At 41.6% G+C, this 17,439-nt stretch overlaps 1 protein-coding gene across 12 annotated transcripts in view; it reads right to left on the minus strand.

Moving 5' to 3' along the window:
* Nucleotides 1-17,439, minus strand: part of LOC138622966 (clathrin coat assembly protein AP180-like) — a 52,122-nt gene that overhangs the window by 17,630 nt on the left and 17,053 nt on the right. For all 12 annotated transcript variants that reach the window (XM_069702171.1, XM_069702169.1, XM_069702161.1 and 9 more), the window contains exons 2-12: nucleotides 13,190-13,332; nucleotides 10,003-10,078; nucleotides 8,708-8,810; nucleotides 8,037-8,130; nucleotides 7,120-7,231; nucleotides 6,280-6,386; nucleotides 6,145-6,186; nucleotides 2,294-2,355; nucleotides 1,589-1,601; nucleotides 1,154-1,359; nucleotides 903-997 (exon numbers count right to left, since the gene is read on the minus strand). In XM_069702171.1, the coding sequence (XP_069558272.1) occupies nucleotides 903-997; nucleotides 1,154-1,359; nucleotides 1,589-1,601; nucleotides 2,294-2,355; nucleotides 6,145-6,186; nucleotides 6,280-6,386; nucleotides 7,120-7,231; nucleotides 8,037-8,130; nucleotides 8,708-8,810; nucleotides 10,003-10,078; nucleotides 13,190-13,288 (1,009 nt within the window). In that variant the 5' untranslated portion in view covers nucleotides 13,289-13,332. The remainder of the gene's footprint in view (nucleotides 1-902; nucleotides 998-1,153; nucleotides 1,360-1,588; nucleotides 1,602-2,293; nucleotides 2,356-6,144; nucleotides 6,187-6,279; nucleotides 6,387-7,119; nucleotides 7,232-8,036; nucleotides 8,131-8,707; nucleotides 8,811-10,002; nucleotides 10,079-13,189; nucleotides 13,333-17,439) is intronic.

A 17,439-nucleotide genomic window follows, 5' to 3' on the forward strand; every position in this document is an offset into this window, starting at 1 on the left:
GAAGCCAGAAAATCAGACGGACCAACAGTAGAGCCAACAGTAGAGCCAACAGAGCAAAGAGTCCTTAATGTAATTGAGGCTTTAAAAAGGGTGCAGTTGGACTACAGTCATGTTTAAAGTATCAGTGGAGACGTGAGCAGCTTTATAATGATAAAGTACAGTCTTTTAAACCACTGGAGTTTCCACATTGTGGAACATCAAACAGGAGGGTACCACTTTTTTATTCTACTATAGGGAATTTGTTTGTGTCAGCTTAATTATGATGACTTAAATTGTATAAACTCACTACTGCTGGCAATCCACTTTTCAGAGAACACTGCAGGCTTTTACACAGATTGTCTTCTTCCTCTTTCTTCGAGGTAGCACTCAGTTTTCATAAATTTTACTGCGGCATTAAAATCACTCTGCTGTGACCTCATCTCACTGTATTCTTAGGAAAATGTAAAATGATTTGTAGTTAATGGGATGAAACAGTCAAAACATTGAGAAGTCAGTTTAATGTGCTCTCATTTACTGATAATTTTCCTGCAACTACATTAAGTTAAGATCATTCAATATCTCTTTTTTGGCATCGGTGCAAATTGACCGTTCACTGCCTCGAACACTCACTGTCCTGTCACAGCTAAGCAACCAAGCAGGCTGACTATCAGACTGAGGATTTGTTAGCATGCTGAGGAGTTTGACATGGCGCTGTAGGAAGAATGTTTAACGTCTGTAGAGGGAGATTAATTATCTGCTCTAAAATAAGCTGCAAATGTTAAGCATATTCAGAAAGCTAGCTACTTCTAAATCCATGATGAGGCACAATATTGGTGTGAGACTGGGATGGACAATTGAAGGTCTGACAGGCGTAGACTAACGTAGCCGGGGGGCCAAGTGAACAGACAGCAGAGAGACCTCACCTCCCCATCCAGTCAAGGAAGAAGTTGCTGCAGCGCCCCCTTTAGATGAGGAAGACATGGGGTCCAGGTCCAACAGGAAGCCATCATCAAGGGCACTGAATGCAGAGAAAGGAAGAGAGAAGGTGTGTCGAGAGAGAGAGAGAGAGAGAGAGAGAGAGAGAGAGAGAGAGAGAGAGAGAGAGGGACTCTGTGGGTGGGAATCTGATGCAGCTCAGTTCAAACACTTTGTAATATTGTCGAGTGACTCTTACTTGCTGGTAATGATAGTGGTGGGAGCCAGTGCGGTGGGGGTCACAGAGCGCGGAGGGGGTTTGGTGGGTGGTCCGGGTCGGGCGGGGGGCCCGCCGGGAGGCCCGGGCTTGGCCGGCGCGGGTTTGGCCGGCGCGGGCTTGGCTGGCGCTGCAGCAGCAGCAGCAGCAGCAGCAGCAGCTGGCGTGCTGTTGTTGGCTGTCGCATCCTGTCACAGAGGAAGACGAGCGTCACACAGCGACCAACAGTAAACTGACCTGATGTGATTCAACAGCTTGTGAACACATGAATACACAATGAATCACTACCTGTCTGTGGCAGAAACTGTCAAATCATTTTACCTTGTTTTGACTCTTTGACTATGAAAAATATGCCAAATATAAATAAAGTCTACTATTACTACCACTGCATTATAATTATCATGAAACATAGCTTACCTTAGTGGGCGACCTGCAAAAAATATGATAGCACAAGAGTCAAAGAGTTCAGTGATGTACATGATGAGACATAACGGCTGTTAGTGAGATCTTAAGTATCACTGTTTTTTAAGGCAGGCAGCATTTCAAAGCAATACCATTAAATAAACGTTTCCAATTAATGAAACCACGCTGCAGTGCTGAGTAACAGCGTCTTGGCCACATCAACAAAACATCACAGACAGAAAGTAGGAGCTGAGGGTTTCTAAAGCTGCAGCTGATTGTAACGGCGGATGATAACAACTATGTTAGTGATGACAATGTGTTAAGAGGCAAAACCAAATTATTCTGGGTCACGAAATGTAAAAAAAAAATTCTATAGAGCCGCATCTTGAACAAAATTATACAACACAAAGATGATAGTTGTTTGTTTAGATGCAATTTCTATAGAATCACTTAAAAATTGTAATTTAAATAGAAAAAAAAACCCATTTATTTATTAACACAAATGATGGTAAATTAACATGTACAAGTCTTATTCTCAGGCAGAGAATACTTACTTATCCTCTCTGAGTTGTGTAAAGATAAGAGGAAATGATATGTTAGAGAAAAAGAAGAGAATAATACGAGAGATTATACATCAAACAGGCCTCAGAGGAAGAGCTAAAGCACTGCCAAACATTCTGCTGGTTAACCATTAATCTGTGGATATATTTATCTACTTACGGCTTCTTCCCCTCCAGAGTGTTGAGATGGGTCTCCAGAGACTCCAGGAGACTTTCTGGGGCCTGCAGAAGAAAAGAGAGAGAGAGAAAGAGGGCTACTACTGATATCAACCAGGGCTCAAACACATGCAGCATGTTGTGTGCAGTGAGAGAGACAGCAGGACAGCGTGAGGCACACAGTCAAACAGAAACACTGAAGAAACACTCGGTTATCTGAATGCATCTTGTTCTGGTTGTGGGAATGATACTTAAACTCCTGCATGTTGGACATGACGGTAAACTGTCCGATTCGAGCACCTCCCATTTATTTTTGAGGATGTTGTATATCAACCACAAGTAATTCATAAAGATCCCCTCAGTACCTTTTTCTAATCCCCTGACTGGCGGCAGACTATCTGATGTCCTGTTTATTGCTGTGATGATTTGTGCTCCTCCGTGATGCTCTGATAACTTTCTTCCTTATGCAGTTTATTCTGAAAAATCCAATCGACATTGACTCAGCAGTTCGGACTCGTTTGTCAATGTCCTTCATCTCTGTGTGCACTGAGTTGCTTTAATTAGTGAGAATGGTGCTTATGATTAGATTTTTCACCCCTTAGGTACCTTTAAGGTTGTAAAAAGCCATCGTATTCCTCACTATCAGCTTGTTTCTCCTCTTCATTAAATCTATATTACAGTGAGATAAATAGTATTTATGAAGTTTAAGCTACATTTCCTTTGATAAGGGACTTATATTTTTGAACTTGTGCATGCACTTCCTCCATCAGGAACACAAACATTTATTTTTTTGGTTTCAGACCAGAGGTTCTGCGTTTTTTAAGAACTTCCCATCAAATGGAAATATTCTCCATGTGTTGTTCTTTGCTCTCAGAGTTCAGGTTTACAAAAGTACAATGGGGGCAAAGCCTTCCAGGCCTCTCTCCTGTGGAGCTGACAGTTTTGGTTCAGGAGGCAGACACTCTCTCCACTGTTAAGATTCGGCTTAAAGCTTTTCTCTTTCATAAAGTTTGTAGTTACGGCTGGCTCAGATGACCCTGAACCATCCCCTTGTTATGCCGCTATAAGCATTTGGGAGGCTGGAGGAACCTCCCATGATGCACTGAGTATACCTCTCCTGTACTATCGTTCACTCTCTAAGTATTTGTTTGCCACCATCTGTCTTCTCTGTTCAAGGTTATGCATTTACTGCAGGAGTCTCTGACTCTGGAGCTGCACGTTTTTGATCTGCGGTTATTCACCCCACCAACCTGCCCAGCGTTTAATGTTTGCTGTGTGTCTACGCTGTTCTTTTCTCTCTCTGCTCCCCCCTCACTCCAACCGGTCGAGGCAGGTGGCGGCCCACGTCTGAGCCTGGTCTCTGTCAGAGGTTTCTTCTCGTTACAAATGAGATTTTCATTCGAACGGTCGCTCGTGGGAATTGTTGAATTGTTGTGTTTCGGTGACCTGAGATGACTTATGTTGTGATAAAACTATAAAACTGGAGCTGTCAAAAAATTGTGTTTGGATGCCGTTATTGCTGTTGGTATTCTTGGATCATGTCTAAAGTTCCATTTGGTTAGAAAGGTGACACCACAAAGGTAAAGGGGCAGGATACAGAAGCAACAGAAAAAACAGAGGTATAGTCTTCATGCTAACAGATCACATTTCCAGCCACGATGCAAAGCTGCATGCTCCACCAGGCTGAATGGGACATGATCACCCGCCAACATGCAGTAAAAAGGATAATACAATGACCAGCAGGCTTCTTAAGAGAGCTCAAAGCTAATTCTGCCAAAAGAATAAGTCACTGATTCACTTTCCTTAATTCTCTGCTCCATTTCCAAGGTCTACCCATTTAAATCTGCTCTATTATCCTCAACACGTTCAGACTAACAAAGCAGTGATGCTGATACTATTTTGTCTTGGCCCTGAGAGGGATGGATACACCATTTATCATCCTGGTACTTCCAAGTGTCTGTCCTCACCACCACGTACAAAAGCACTGTTGAGACCACAAAGGGCAGATATAACAGCTCCATTACCGTAATGCTGAGACGCACACATCGTTCTCGTCTGAGGAGGCCGATATAAAAGCTGCTGAACTTCCTCCCTGCGGATGTCCCCTCCAACAGTATGTCTGAAAAATGTCGGGATACGACTGACACTGCCATCGTTTGTATTTTCTACAGCTTGCACAGAAGTGTGTACGAGTGATCACATAACAGCGCAGCTACAAAGTCAGTCAGTGGTCAAATGATTGTGTTGTTTGCGCTGATGTAATTCCTCCTGGAAGGCGTGAGATGAACGCACTATAGTTTCAGGAATCTGGGAGACTGATAGTTTCCTCTCCTGCACACATTAAATTAAGGTTATCACCATACAGCATCTCATATTTTAAGACAGGAGCCTCTGAAGTCTGTGGGTTCGACTGTGAAAATGAATGACGCTCTTCTGTTAATTAACGGCGGAGTATGGCATATTTCAAATGGGGTCACTAACATTCAGTTATTGTCCATGACTCATTTTATCAGCCCAACACAAGGACATCGTGTTTCATTTTCTACAAGTTTTTCCTTAAACGCAGACAGATACAGATGAGTTATCTGCATGAGGTTAAGGACACTGTTATTTCACTGCTCGGGACGCTAAAGGAAGTGACGCTAAGCTAACCACCTAGCTTCATATTCAGCAAATATACATTAAAGTAGTATCAACTCTTGGCAAGAAACTAAATAAGCGTATCTCCCAAAATGGTAGAACATACGAACATAATACAGCCGGTTAAAAATGACGCAAGCTACAATAGTGTTGCAACCCCTTCTATGAATTAATAAATTGGACTGAAAGTATAAAAAAAAAAACCTCTATCTTCAAATACTGCACTATAAAAGTGTCCTACATTACTTTAATAAGTCTTCATGGCGTGCATCTGTTTTTTCACATTATCTCTACAGTCACCTAACAAGCTTACATATAATCAGACAGCATTAGAGCATTCTTTACATGCATCCATACTGACACGTCTCAGAGGACAGACGTGGCTCTACGGGAGAGTTTCCACAGCAGAGCAGAGTTTAAAAGCCTGGAACCAGCTAGAAAATCAGGTTTCTCAACCTGGGAAACACTTATATTGTGCAGTGACTCACAATTCAGGAGTCAGAATAGGTAATATATAATCCTGTGACTCTATTGCTGCCATGGAAACCCTGCTGTGCCTTTGCACAGTTGTTGGACTTAACCCGTGTTTAGCTCAGAGTCTTAGCAGCAGGGGATCAGCCGCTTGGTCAGCAGTATTGCTCGCCACATCACAGCTTTCATCCAGTCTGCTCTTCCAGTCACATCATCACCACTTCATCAGAGCGCCAGTGTCTGTCTGTCTGTCTGTCTGTCTGTCTGTCTGTCTGTCTCTGTCTGTCTGTCTGTCTGCCTGTCTGTCTGTCTGTCTACTGGGTGTGCGCTCACTGTGCAGTGCGCTTCAGTACATAGAAGAGTTCAAATGTGGACCTTCCCTAAGCTGTTTGCTCCCCGAAGCTAGCTCTGTGCACTACTCACACTCTCAGCCTGAATGATCAATCTGCATCTCTAGAGGTGAAAAGAGAAGGGAGGAGCATAGGGGCTGTCAATCACCACAGATCCACAGCTCATTGGCTGCATGGAGGAGCTGTCTGTGAATGTCTGATTGTTATCGAGGGGAAGCAAACATGGTGGACACAGTAGTGGGAAAAAAACAGAAGGTAGCTTTGGACGTTCATACTACATGCACGACAGTTAGACACAACACTGTCATGCTTTGTTAGTATACAAACATCACATCCAATGATAACAATTAATTGAACATAAATAAAAAGGAGGAAAAGCTTCCGTCAGCCTTACCTGAGTCAGCTCAGGTATGTCATTTTTGTCTATTCCCACTTGCTGTAAAAGAAGGCAGTGACATGTGAGACACCAGCTGCCGGGCGCTGCACGAGTTACCAGCACATCAGTGACTCTCAGAGCTCTGCAGGTTACCTCAGCAATTTTGAAGAATTCAGAAACGCGAGTCATTCGCGTCAGGAATCTCTTGTAGATCTCGAGGCCGTCTTTACACTGGCTTCTCTTCATCTGGAAAAATTTCTCTGGATAAAAGAGGTTGTGAAAAGTTAAGTTAAAGAACAACTCTTCGACCATACTATATACAGTAGTTATTTTTGTGAATATAGAACAAAATCAACCAATGAATTAATCCTGCTTCTAAGTAATGTCTGTGCAGCCATGACCTCATGTAACCTATTCCTCTGTGACATCAACATCCAATGTGTCCAAAAACTATTACTATTATCATGATACCAATTTGTAAACGTTTCAGTACAGCAGGAACAAAAGCTTGAGTGTCACAGAGCAGGCAGTGAAGTACTTAGAGAAGCAGATATCCCATTGATGGTTTTGGTTTTTGGGTTATGTTGTTCATGTTCATTTACCATCTGACTGACTGATAAAATAGAGGTGCGATCAAAAAGGTGAGTTGTGCAATAATTGAGTGCAGCATGGTATTTTGCATGGAGCAGGAGGAAGCAATAACGTTTGTGTGTAAGTATTCCAAGTTTTGTCACTTGATCCACATCAGCACCTAAGTTACTCGCAATGCATCTCTGTTGTCAGTTTTCAAGTTTCAGGTCCATGCTGAAATTACAAATGCTCACTCACCAGTGGTCACGAAGACGTTTGTAAGTGAGCTGCTGACGTTGATCAAGCGAAACTTGGTCGCTAAAGTTATTGCTTCCCGCTGCTTCGTGTGCATTACAGCTGATGTTTCACAGGAACTATCTAGATACCTTTTGATCGCACCGCAGAAAAGCAGTTATTGTTTACCTAGCAGGTTGATGATGCCGTCATTGTAGCAGGCATATAACTTGATCAGATCTTTGAAGAGTAGGAGAAAGCAGGCATTTATCACTCTGTTGTTCAGCTCCTGTTGATGCACCTGAGGACACAAACATATTGGAGGAGTCAAAGTCTAGTTTGGTTTTTAAAAGAGAACTTATTATACTTTCTGGCACAAATAAACACCTTTAAATGACCAGTTTATGAAAACACTTCACTTAAAATAGTCAAATTAATGAAATGTTTCAAAGCTTCAAATCACATTGTTTTTCAAATAATAGCCACGTCTTTTTGTCACATTGTCTAACCTGTCTCACATTAGATATAGTTAATCTGTGAGATCAAACAAAGTCCAAAAAAACCGGACTCCCAGAATTCTTGGGACCTATCCATATTTTTTTTTATTGCATATTCAAATCAATTTTTGTTTGCTTTGTAGACAAGAATGTAGTGCTATATATAGTGTTTTGTATTTTTTTTTATTGTGTGTTGACATTAGATAGTGGCTTAATAATTATGACGAGTCCATTACAAACATTTCCTGTTACTTAGAAAGACAGTTTTACTTTTCTAGTATATATTTGAATGTCAGTCAACTCACACAATTGTAATTTCAAAAAAAATTGGAGATCAATAGAAAATTAGTATTGACTAAATCCTTTCATACCGATCAAGATCGAATAATTTCAAATGCATCTGTATATGTCTCATGGTCCTTCAGCACAAAGTAAAAGGGGCCGTGACATGGCATCTCAAAACACATCTTCATAGATGCTGCTACAGCTCCAAGTTTTCTGAAACCCAGACAGCTTTTTTCTCAGCTGTGTGTGTCCATGTGCGTGTCCCTCAGCAAATTTGACAACCTTGCAATGTGACACTGTCGCCTATTAGCGAGTGTCACTCACTTCGAAATCCAACAGCGCGTCGATCTGGCCCTGCAGGATGGGCATCCCTTTGAGCAGCTTCTCTACTGTCATGGTCCTCATCACTCCCTCAGCTCTGAGACCAAAACAGACAGAAAGAAAGAAATAGAAAATGTGAGAATAAAGCAGCAGCTCTCTGAGACATTTGGAGCTCGGGAGATTAAACCTGATTTAATAATTGGGAACAACATGGTCCAGACATCACTGTAACAAATCTGGTCACTGCACCTGTCACACACAGTTTCCACCACTGTGGTTCATCTCTATTCTACCTTTATTCTAAAGTCTGTATATTTCAGTGTCAGTTTATGTCGCCAGAGGGACCTTGAGTCTGCCGGCTAAATAGAGCTGTCCACTCGGTAGGCATGAGTAACAACCCACTCTGCATTCATCTCTGCACTCTACACGCCTGTAAAGCCAAGCACTTGGCTTAACGCCGGGCTAGAGGTGACTGAGTCCAATCCCACACACAAATGTGATCCACTTGGGATGAGTGGTATTCTGATGAATATGGAGGCCATGTAAGAAGGGGGTCTTTTCTGGTCTTGGCAAAACTAACAAAGAATATTAAAAGACTAAAAAAAAAAAAAATGTATATTGACACTGAAATAATCATGCAGCAAGGTGATGTCATGAAAAGAGAAAAACTGTACCCTTTCTTGACTCGGACAAAGTCAAAAGACATCTGTCTGTAGGCGAAGGCCTTCTCGTTGAGATAGCGACTGTAGCGTCTGATAAATGTGGACATGTCGTAGCCTGAGGAGGACACACGTGGAACACACATGCACCCACATCACGTCAGTGACAGACACGAACAGGCAGTTACAAGATTTACAGAAACAGTTTCAAAGTCAAGATGTCATGAAGTTTTTAATCCAAAAACCTGGGTAACAACAAAATCATTACTGACTTGCCTTTGTGCTAAATATGGAGTTGAACTAAGAGGTTAGCTGAGGTTGATATAAAAACAGGAACAAACAGCTCATTTGAAAGAAAAAAAAAAAAAAGAGAGAGAAAAAGTGTAGAAATGAGCTGTTTAAGTTTTACGAAGCCAGGCGAGGTTTTACCCCATGCTTTCAGTTATGTTAAACTCAGCTAATGAGGTTAAACTGCTAAACAATAATTTATTAATTTGTATTAATGAAATCCATCTCCATCAACCTGTTGTCTACATGCTAAATATACAGCTAGAAGAAAAAGACTAGACAGTTAATAACCTAGCCTACCTACTGAGCTCATTGTTAGTCAGGTTATATCTGGCTTGTTTAATGCATATAAAAAAATATATATATTAAAATGGCAAATTGCAGCCTATACTAAACTAAGCTACCTGTACGCTACATATAAGCCACAGGTAGTTTAGCAGGAAATGCTGGCGTCATTCTGACCATAAATAAAAACAGGTCATAGTTCAGACGTACAGCAAGAGAGCATTATGGATCCTCTCACACAACTCTGAACACAGAAACGGATAATATTTTAAAAAAAAAAAAAAAAAATCACATTAAGGATTTTAAAAAGTATTTATATCTTTCTGTGTTTAGTGTGTTCACTCTGTGAAGTCAATGCGCAGATTTCACCATTAAGACTATTTAACATGTTTTGCTTTCTAAACCCCGAAGTCAAGCTAGCAGGCAAAATGTCCTTGACAACAGCCTGTGAAGCCGGTGTTCATCGTGAGGCTGCGTTGATTTCCATGGAGACAAGTTTAATTGAGGGGAGCGGGGATTAAAGGGTGGCCGGGTTGGTTTTAACACTGAAGCTTGTTAGGCTGTTGTCTTACAAAACATGGTTTAAATGTCTTATTTAATGTCCTGAATGGAAATGTTTAGATAAGGACAAAAGACTTGAAAGAATTAGCAATGAGAAGGTCAAAACATAGAGATAATTCAGGGTTGTTTGGAGGGCTGGTTTAGTCAGAGACAGGAAGGAGGCCAACAACACGCACCGTGGGAGCCAGTTTTGTCCAGGAAGTTGCTGAGGTTGAACAAGGTGTTTCGAGATGCCAGGAACTGGAGGAATCTCTGCAGGAGAGGACAAATACACAGAGTTAGATACGGTATATCATCCTGAGTCCAGTAATAAATACATGTCAGCATTCACTGTTTATTTTAAGTTTCTCTCTCGGGAGCTGTTCGGCACTCTACGAGAAACATGCGAACCTGTAGTGAAGAATGGATTTAACAGGTGTGAATCTGTGCTTCTGTTTTTTCTCTATATGTGATGAGAGAGATAGGAGCAATGATGCAGCCTCTGTGAGTGGGAGGGTGTGAAGATGAATTGGACACAGGAGAACTTTAGAGTAGATTTTTTAATTTACAGTAAAAAAAAAAAAAAAGCTCTCTACTCCAGTGACACATAAAAGCACACATAACCTCTTGGCTCACTGTTACCTTTAATGTTTATATCCATGTCACACAGATTATGGCACAGACATGGGAAAACCACCTCAGCACATTATTCACACTTAAACTGAGCTCATTTGTGAAATGTGTTTGCAGTATCCTGTTGTGGCCCATTGCAACACAAGTGCACTTCCCCTTTCCCCCTGACACCTGCTGTGTCGACTACAAAGGTTAATGCTGTTATATTCCTGTTGCTGGATCTCCCCTGCTCTGTTAGCCCATGCTGGGACGGGTTATTCCCCCCCATCCATTATGACAAATAGTAAAAGGTAGGCATGGGAAGGGATGGCTCTATTAATCACAGTACATCCACTCTCTTGCTTTAATATCCCACTGGATATTTCTGTATCCGTGTTTTTCCTTCTATTTTGTGTCCTCTACAATTCAGTGGCCGTTCAGGCCGTTTGATGGGCAGTAGAGAAGAATCTGTTTATCTGTCTGCGTTATCCCTTGTTGCCCATTCACTGCCTTTTTTCAGCTGTCAGGACATCAATTGGTTCATGGGGTCAGGACCGGGCCAGTCCCAGGGCTCATTCCATAGCTGTCACTGCGCTCAAATTTACAACTATGGAGCAGAGGTGAAGCAGAGTTTGTTTTTTAGGTTTTTTTTGGTGACATATATCCAAAGGCAGTGATGAAGAAAACAAAAATGCTCCCTTTCCCTTTAAGTAGCTTTGAACCTGCATTTTATGGCCTCTAATCACCTTATTTAGCTGTTAGAAAACACTTCTAACTATTCACACATCCAGCATTTGTTCAGAGTCATGTTTCTGTACCTGGTGAATGCAAGTCCTATATTTGATCTGCTTCTACCTCAGTTTGGGTCTCTTCCAAGAAGGGATAGGTCATTGTTTTCAAATTCATGAGTAGTCAATAAAATGCTGTTATGAGTGGGAGACACAAGGGACCCAAAAGCATGACACGACTGGAGGTTCAAAAACGTAAAAGAGATTATTGACAATGAACACCAATCAAACGGCCACAGACCAGAATCTGAAGATAACATTGAATAAACACAACGAGAGAAAAGGCACGGGGAAGAAAACAGAATCTACAAATATACTGAATGATGAAATTCAAAAACGCACAGAGGGATTAGAAACAAGACCTGACACAGAGGGAAACACGGCAGATGGACAACCTGGGAGAATATTGACTGTCTGGGGTGATTGGTACGTGACTGCAGTGAAGTGGGCGTGGCCGGCAAGTGACAAACGCAGCGAGAGACACTGATGCTGTGTTCAAATGGAACTTTTGAGCTCATGGTTACAACATGGGAAGTTGTGCGGCGTTCAAGTGGTTAAGTCGTAAAAACACTGTTGCTAGGCAACCACAATGTGGACGGCGTCTAGAAGCCACGGAGGATAACGGTTTAGCAAGTTAACAGGCGGGTAACGTCATGCAGGAAATGCAAAGGCACAGAGGGAAAAGATGAGGCCATTGGGAAGAACAACATTTTCCTCAGACGTAGACTATTATCTAAGTTATGAAGACAAACTATACGTGACTAAAATTACAATATATTAGCTTTACATCCAACGAAAAATAAACATCCATGGCCTCTGCCAGTTCCTTAAACGTCAGCAAACCCGTCACAAGTCATGAACTCAAGGATTATAGAAAACTTAGTTTTAACATCATGAATTCCGTTCACATGGACTCTTCTCCTGCACAGTGTAAATACATTTGAACACAGCAATAGAGACAAAGACAGAGGACATGTGGCGGGCCCAGGGAGTGACAGGGTTTGACAAGGAGACAGATACACACACGCAAGAGACCACAGGACGGTAAAAACATCAAGAACAAACCAAACAAAAGAAAAATCAAACATAGCAAACTCGTAACAAATACCAGGCTCTGGTAAAACGTGTGTCGTGCTGTGAGAACAGTATTTTTGCTTGAAATTCTCATCCCTACTCCGAAGCATCCACAGGTGCTAAACAGTGAGTTTCAAACTCGTGTCTGCTGTTCGATAGTGTCGTAGTACATACTGCAGTTGGTTTATCAGACTTTCTGCAGCTGCATTCTGCCAATGGAAATGTTGCAGATGAGAGCTGTGAGACTGAGCCAAAATATTATAGTCGCCTGCTGTAAAACCAAAAATAATGAGCTAAAAGACCATAAAACGCTCAGTAGAGCTCAAGGGAACTGCTGAGTCACCTCATAATTCCTTGTTGGCATGTCAATAAGAGTGATAAAGTGCTTTCATATTAGCAACATTCATATGAGCTCTTTACTGAATTTGCATGACATATTTTCACTGTCTGAAGTACATGAAATATTTAAACCTCAAACTGTTTAAGGGGCATCATTTTAAATTTCAGCCAGACATTTGATATCTTTTGGGATTACCTCCACAATGTAAACTAAAGCTGTGGATTGGAACAATGTTTAGCCTCACCTTATTTGGTTGTAATGGCTGACACAGTGAGTAAAGTTGAAATATAAGTTCGCTGGGCTGGTGAAAATATTGTTTCTTAGTGTGTTTTTCCAAAGACAGCTGACTGAACACAAACAATCACCTGTACAACCAGTCCTCTGCTGTCTCTCCGGGGGGCTACAACCACACTATGGGGGCAGTGGGCTGAGGTGCTTCGTTCAACAGGAGAAAATACCATATACTCACTCGTCTTAACATAAGTGTGTGTGTGTGTGTGTGTGTGTGTGTGTGTGTGTGTGTGTGTGTGTGTGTGTGTGTGTGTGTGTGTGTGTGTGTTACGGCCTCACCTCGTTGCCCTGCACCATGAGGTGGTGTGTGGTGATCAGGGCTTTGAAAACCACCACCCAGCTGGCATTACCAACCCTCTCCATCAGCGTGTCGGCCATCTGGGGGATGTTCACGTTGGATTCCTGGGTGGCCTGGATCAGGACTGAGGAGCACGGAGGAGAGGGGGGACAGGGGGTCAGGTGATGGATACGAGCAGGGGAGATGTGCAGCACAGGTACAGACTGAGCTGAAAGCACACTGAGGTGCCGGGACGGTGGAAGAAGACAGATGTGTGAGAAATAACAAACAGGAGCGTGCTAGAAGAAATGCAGTGATGGTGCTGCATCAGGGCTTTGCTACATTTCACGGTCACGCTTTTGCATCCTAATTTTCACTCTAACTGCCCGCATGCGTTCCCCTGAGCAGCGTTTCCTCAAATACACACTGACAAATGAAATTAGATCTTGTTCACTTAAGTTCAGTGTTATTCAACCTGTTTTAAAGCTTTTACTATAGTAGCAACATGTTCACACTCATTTCAATGTATTGGCACTTAGTAACAAACTCAATTATCATTATTGACCACCATTTTCTGGGGCTAAATATTACCATTATTAGATATTGCAGGTTTGTCAGTATTAACTCTATTGAAAGTCCATTTAGTAAGAATCAGACTTATCAAGAGGAACTAGTTTGTGTGAACAGAACTGCCTCAGGGGGTTGCTGTTTATGATCATATTTAAAATGTATTCAGATGAGTGCTTCACATTATGCCACGAGTGCCTGGAGTGGCTCTCACTGACTGCTGCTTTGTTCTGTTTCTGCAGCCAGCACAGGTAGGCAGAGCGAGAGAGAGAGTGGAATATTCCACAGCAGAGAGACACGGAGAGATAAAAAACAGACGAGACTGCAATGAGAATCAGGATGGGAGTCAACGCACCAGCTCACAGTAGGACAGAACACAACAACCCTTTGAAATACTTGTTAACCAGCTACATGAGGTCAAAATAATCTATTTGTCACTTGATGATTACAGACATTTAATGAAGATGAACATGGGGCTGGGGAGGAGGGGGTTGTGGATCTGACTGAGAAGCTGAGGACACTATGCCCCGCCCACCTTTACCAGCAAGCTGACTGCACCCCGGTGCATGTTCATCAAAGCAGACACATCCTCAAACAGAGCTCCATCCGCATACACATGTGTGGATACGTAATAATAAGTCCGGTCATACAAACAATTTATTACTATGACTAAAACCCACATATTACATGAATAATGTTAACTAACTGCTAAAAGTCCCTGTTAAAGATGAAAAGTGTTTTCCTATGGCACAAATTCATCTCGTAAAAGCTGAGAATCCCCATTAAATGAGGTGGAATCTATAGTTGTGTTTCCTTCCTCCTGTTTATCAGCGTATGAGAGATAACAGTGAAGTCTCTGTGAAGGAGCCCTGTTCCCAGGCAGATAGGAGAGCTGACCTCCATCCTAAACTTGGGGGTATATCTCCAGACACTGAGTGAGGAGAGAGATAAGTAGGTGTGTACGCAGAGTGATGGACGGAGAGGGAGAGAAAACATGACCAGCGTCATTCTAAAAGCTTTGATTCAGCAGAGCAGCGCAGACACACGACGACTTCCGTTGAGACCTCAGGATCATTAATAGTGTCATATCCATGTCTGTAAATGTACTGCCAGCAGGCTGGGAGGCAGCTGAGAGGTGCCTATTGGATTTTCCTGCCTGGCTTAATATAGACTAAAAACGAGTAGCTACATCTCACTCAGAGCGGTCTGCCACTTTTAATGATGAAATGGAATAACTACTGATGGCGAGATTGGAAACTAAAACGTTTGACTTGATACTTAATAAGATCTCAAACAAATGCAATATTTTTTTTTTACAAAAACTCCTATAAAAGATGGCTTTGAAAGCTTCTATTGTGTTGGTATGACGTATTTGATGATATTTTTGCAGTTTTACAGGAGTTTATGTTTCTCAATGTTTCTTGACTCCTCCTGGAGTCTTGTAAATGCTCACTAGAGCTACCAGATCTAGATTACTACTCAATTCAGTACAGTTCCTCATAAATACTAATATCTACCAGTCACTTTTCAAATTACAATTTTTATTTAAAGAATAAAATGAGATTAAAACCAGAGCTGCATTGTTATAGATTAACCGCTCTATCTAATGTGAGCACACAGACCATCCTTCCATCTTTTACCTAACAATGTACAACAATTACACTACTGGCCATTACACAGGGTATGTGGATCAATAAACATGCATAAAATACATTAAGTCACAGTTAGCACTCATCAAACCTCATTCGTTGTTTGTACATTATATAATAATTATTACAGCTCTTGTGATTATGAGATGGCAAATTCAAATTGTATTACATAAGATCTCCATTTTGTTTCTTTTGTGAATGCACTCTGTACTCTCCAGAGCTCCATATGGACTCGATCCGCACACACTATGCAGATGCAATGTCTGAAAAGAACTGCATAAATATCAATCTTAAAAATCAGGATATCTGCCAAATATAAACATATGGTACTGACAAAGATTGAAATTACCTACATACGTTGAGTGATTAATATAAAATCTAATATGACCCACCTCTGTTGCAGATTGTAGCAGCTTTGAATTCATCTGAATAGTGAATGATTTGTGTGCACTGACAACAAACCTTCTGGATTTAGATTCTTTGGATTAGTTCACAGAGACTCTCAGGATTTAGTCAGATCTATCGAGCATCATCAACATGAAAGGGAAGTCTCTTCAAATGACCGAGCTTCCGGCAGGGATTTATGAAAAAACAAACAACAAAAAAACACCTTCAATGTGTTTGCGCTTTGCAGTAACATTCCAGTGAGGACCAGAAGTGTTGTAGACAACAATTTCTGTTTGTTTATAATACATGTTTCTGTTTCCATGAACAAATCCAAACCTGTAACCCACGGCAGGAGCAGTCGGCAGCAAAAATGAATGAATAAGGATGTAAAAATACATTCAAGGTCACGTTGCCTTTGACAGTCATCCTATAAGTCTGCTGGCTCTTTCGCTTGCTCTATCATGCTTTCATCATGCAGTAATGATGGCTGTGTTTGCCCTCTTCAATAGTAAGGCAGCAGACAAACACACACACACACACACACACACACACACACACACACACACACACACACACACACACACACACACACACACACACACACACACACACACACACACACACACACACACACACACACACACACACACACACAGATGCATATGCACAAAGTGTGACGCATAATCCCTTCAGGGTTGATGAGTCAGCAGCTTGCATCATCCTACACTTTTCATCCCTCTGCCTGTCTCTCTTTCTCTCTCTGTGTGTGAGGGTCAAACTGTGAGACCAAACACAAAGCTGATACATCTGATATATCCATAAATAGGTGCCTCAAATCTACCAATAACAGTATACTCACTCGTCAGTGAATGACGTGTCTAAATGTGATCTGAGATTAGTTAAAACTGTGCAGGACAGAATCTCTATCAGAATCATATTCAGGCATGCAGTAGAAATGGATCCTAATCATGCAGCGGGGGAGAAACATCGGGAGAGTCTCCGCTCTGATTGAGATGCTGAGCAACAATTCAGCAGGAACTCCTGACTCACCGACTCCCCGACTCCCCCACCTTCCTTCTCAATTATTCATTGTGTGAGAGTGAGAGTAAGAGACACAGGGGACCCAGTGTGGATGCAGTGGAGCGCTGGCACACACAGAGACTCACCCCAACTAACAATTCGTTGTTAATTGTTTCTTACGTTTGGATCCCTGTTCCATTTACTGTATTTTAAAATATTTAGCAGATCAGATCATAAATGTTCTTATTGCATTGCTGTCTATGTAAACACAGTGATGTTGCACTGATAGAATTATGGGGTTTTACTTTACATCCACACTTTTATGTCTTTTAAAACCTGAACCAGTCTGGTTCATGTATAGTATTTGTTCCATTGTATACATTTGATCTGGTTAGATTTGGTTTTACAACGCAATTTTGCAAAAGCACTAAAGAACTTTGCTTGACATCCTGCCGTCATCTCCTATGTCGGCTGGTAGCATGAATCATTTGAAAAATGAATGCACAGATTTATTTTGTATTATTTTTTTATAGTATTATTATCAGCACTTATTTTCCTTTCAAATAACAAGTTATTTCTTCAGACCTACCGCAGCTCATTTCTATTTCTCTTGCGGTTCTTTTTCTTCT

Source organism: Brachyistius frenatus, unplaced genomic scaffold (genome assembly GCF_029030835.1).
Source record: "Brachyistius frenatus isolate BFR_SWC_R1_liver_20210118 unplaced genomic scaffold, ASM2903083v1 Contig_40, whole genome shotgun sequence".
NCBI lineage: Eukaryota > Metazoa > Chordata > Actinopteri > Embiotocidae > Brachyistius > Brachyistius frenatus.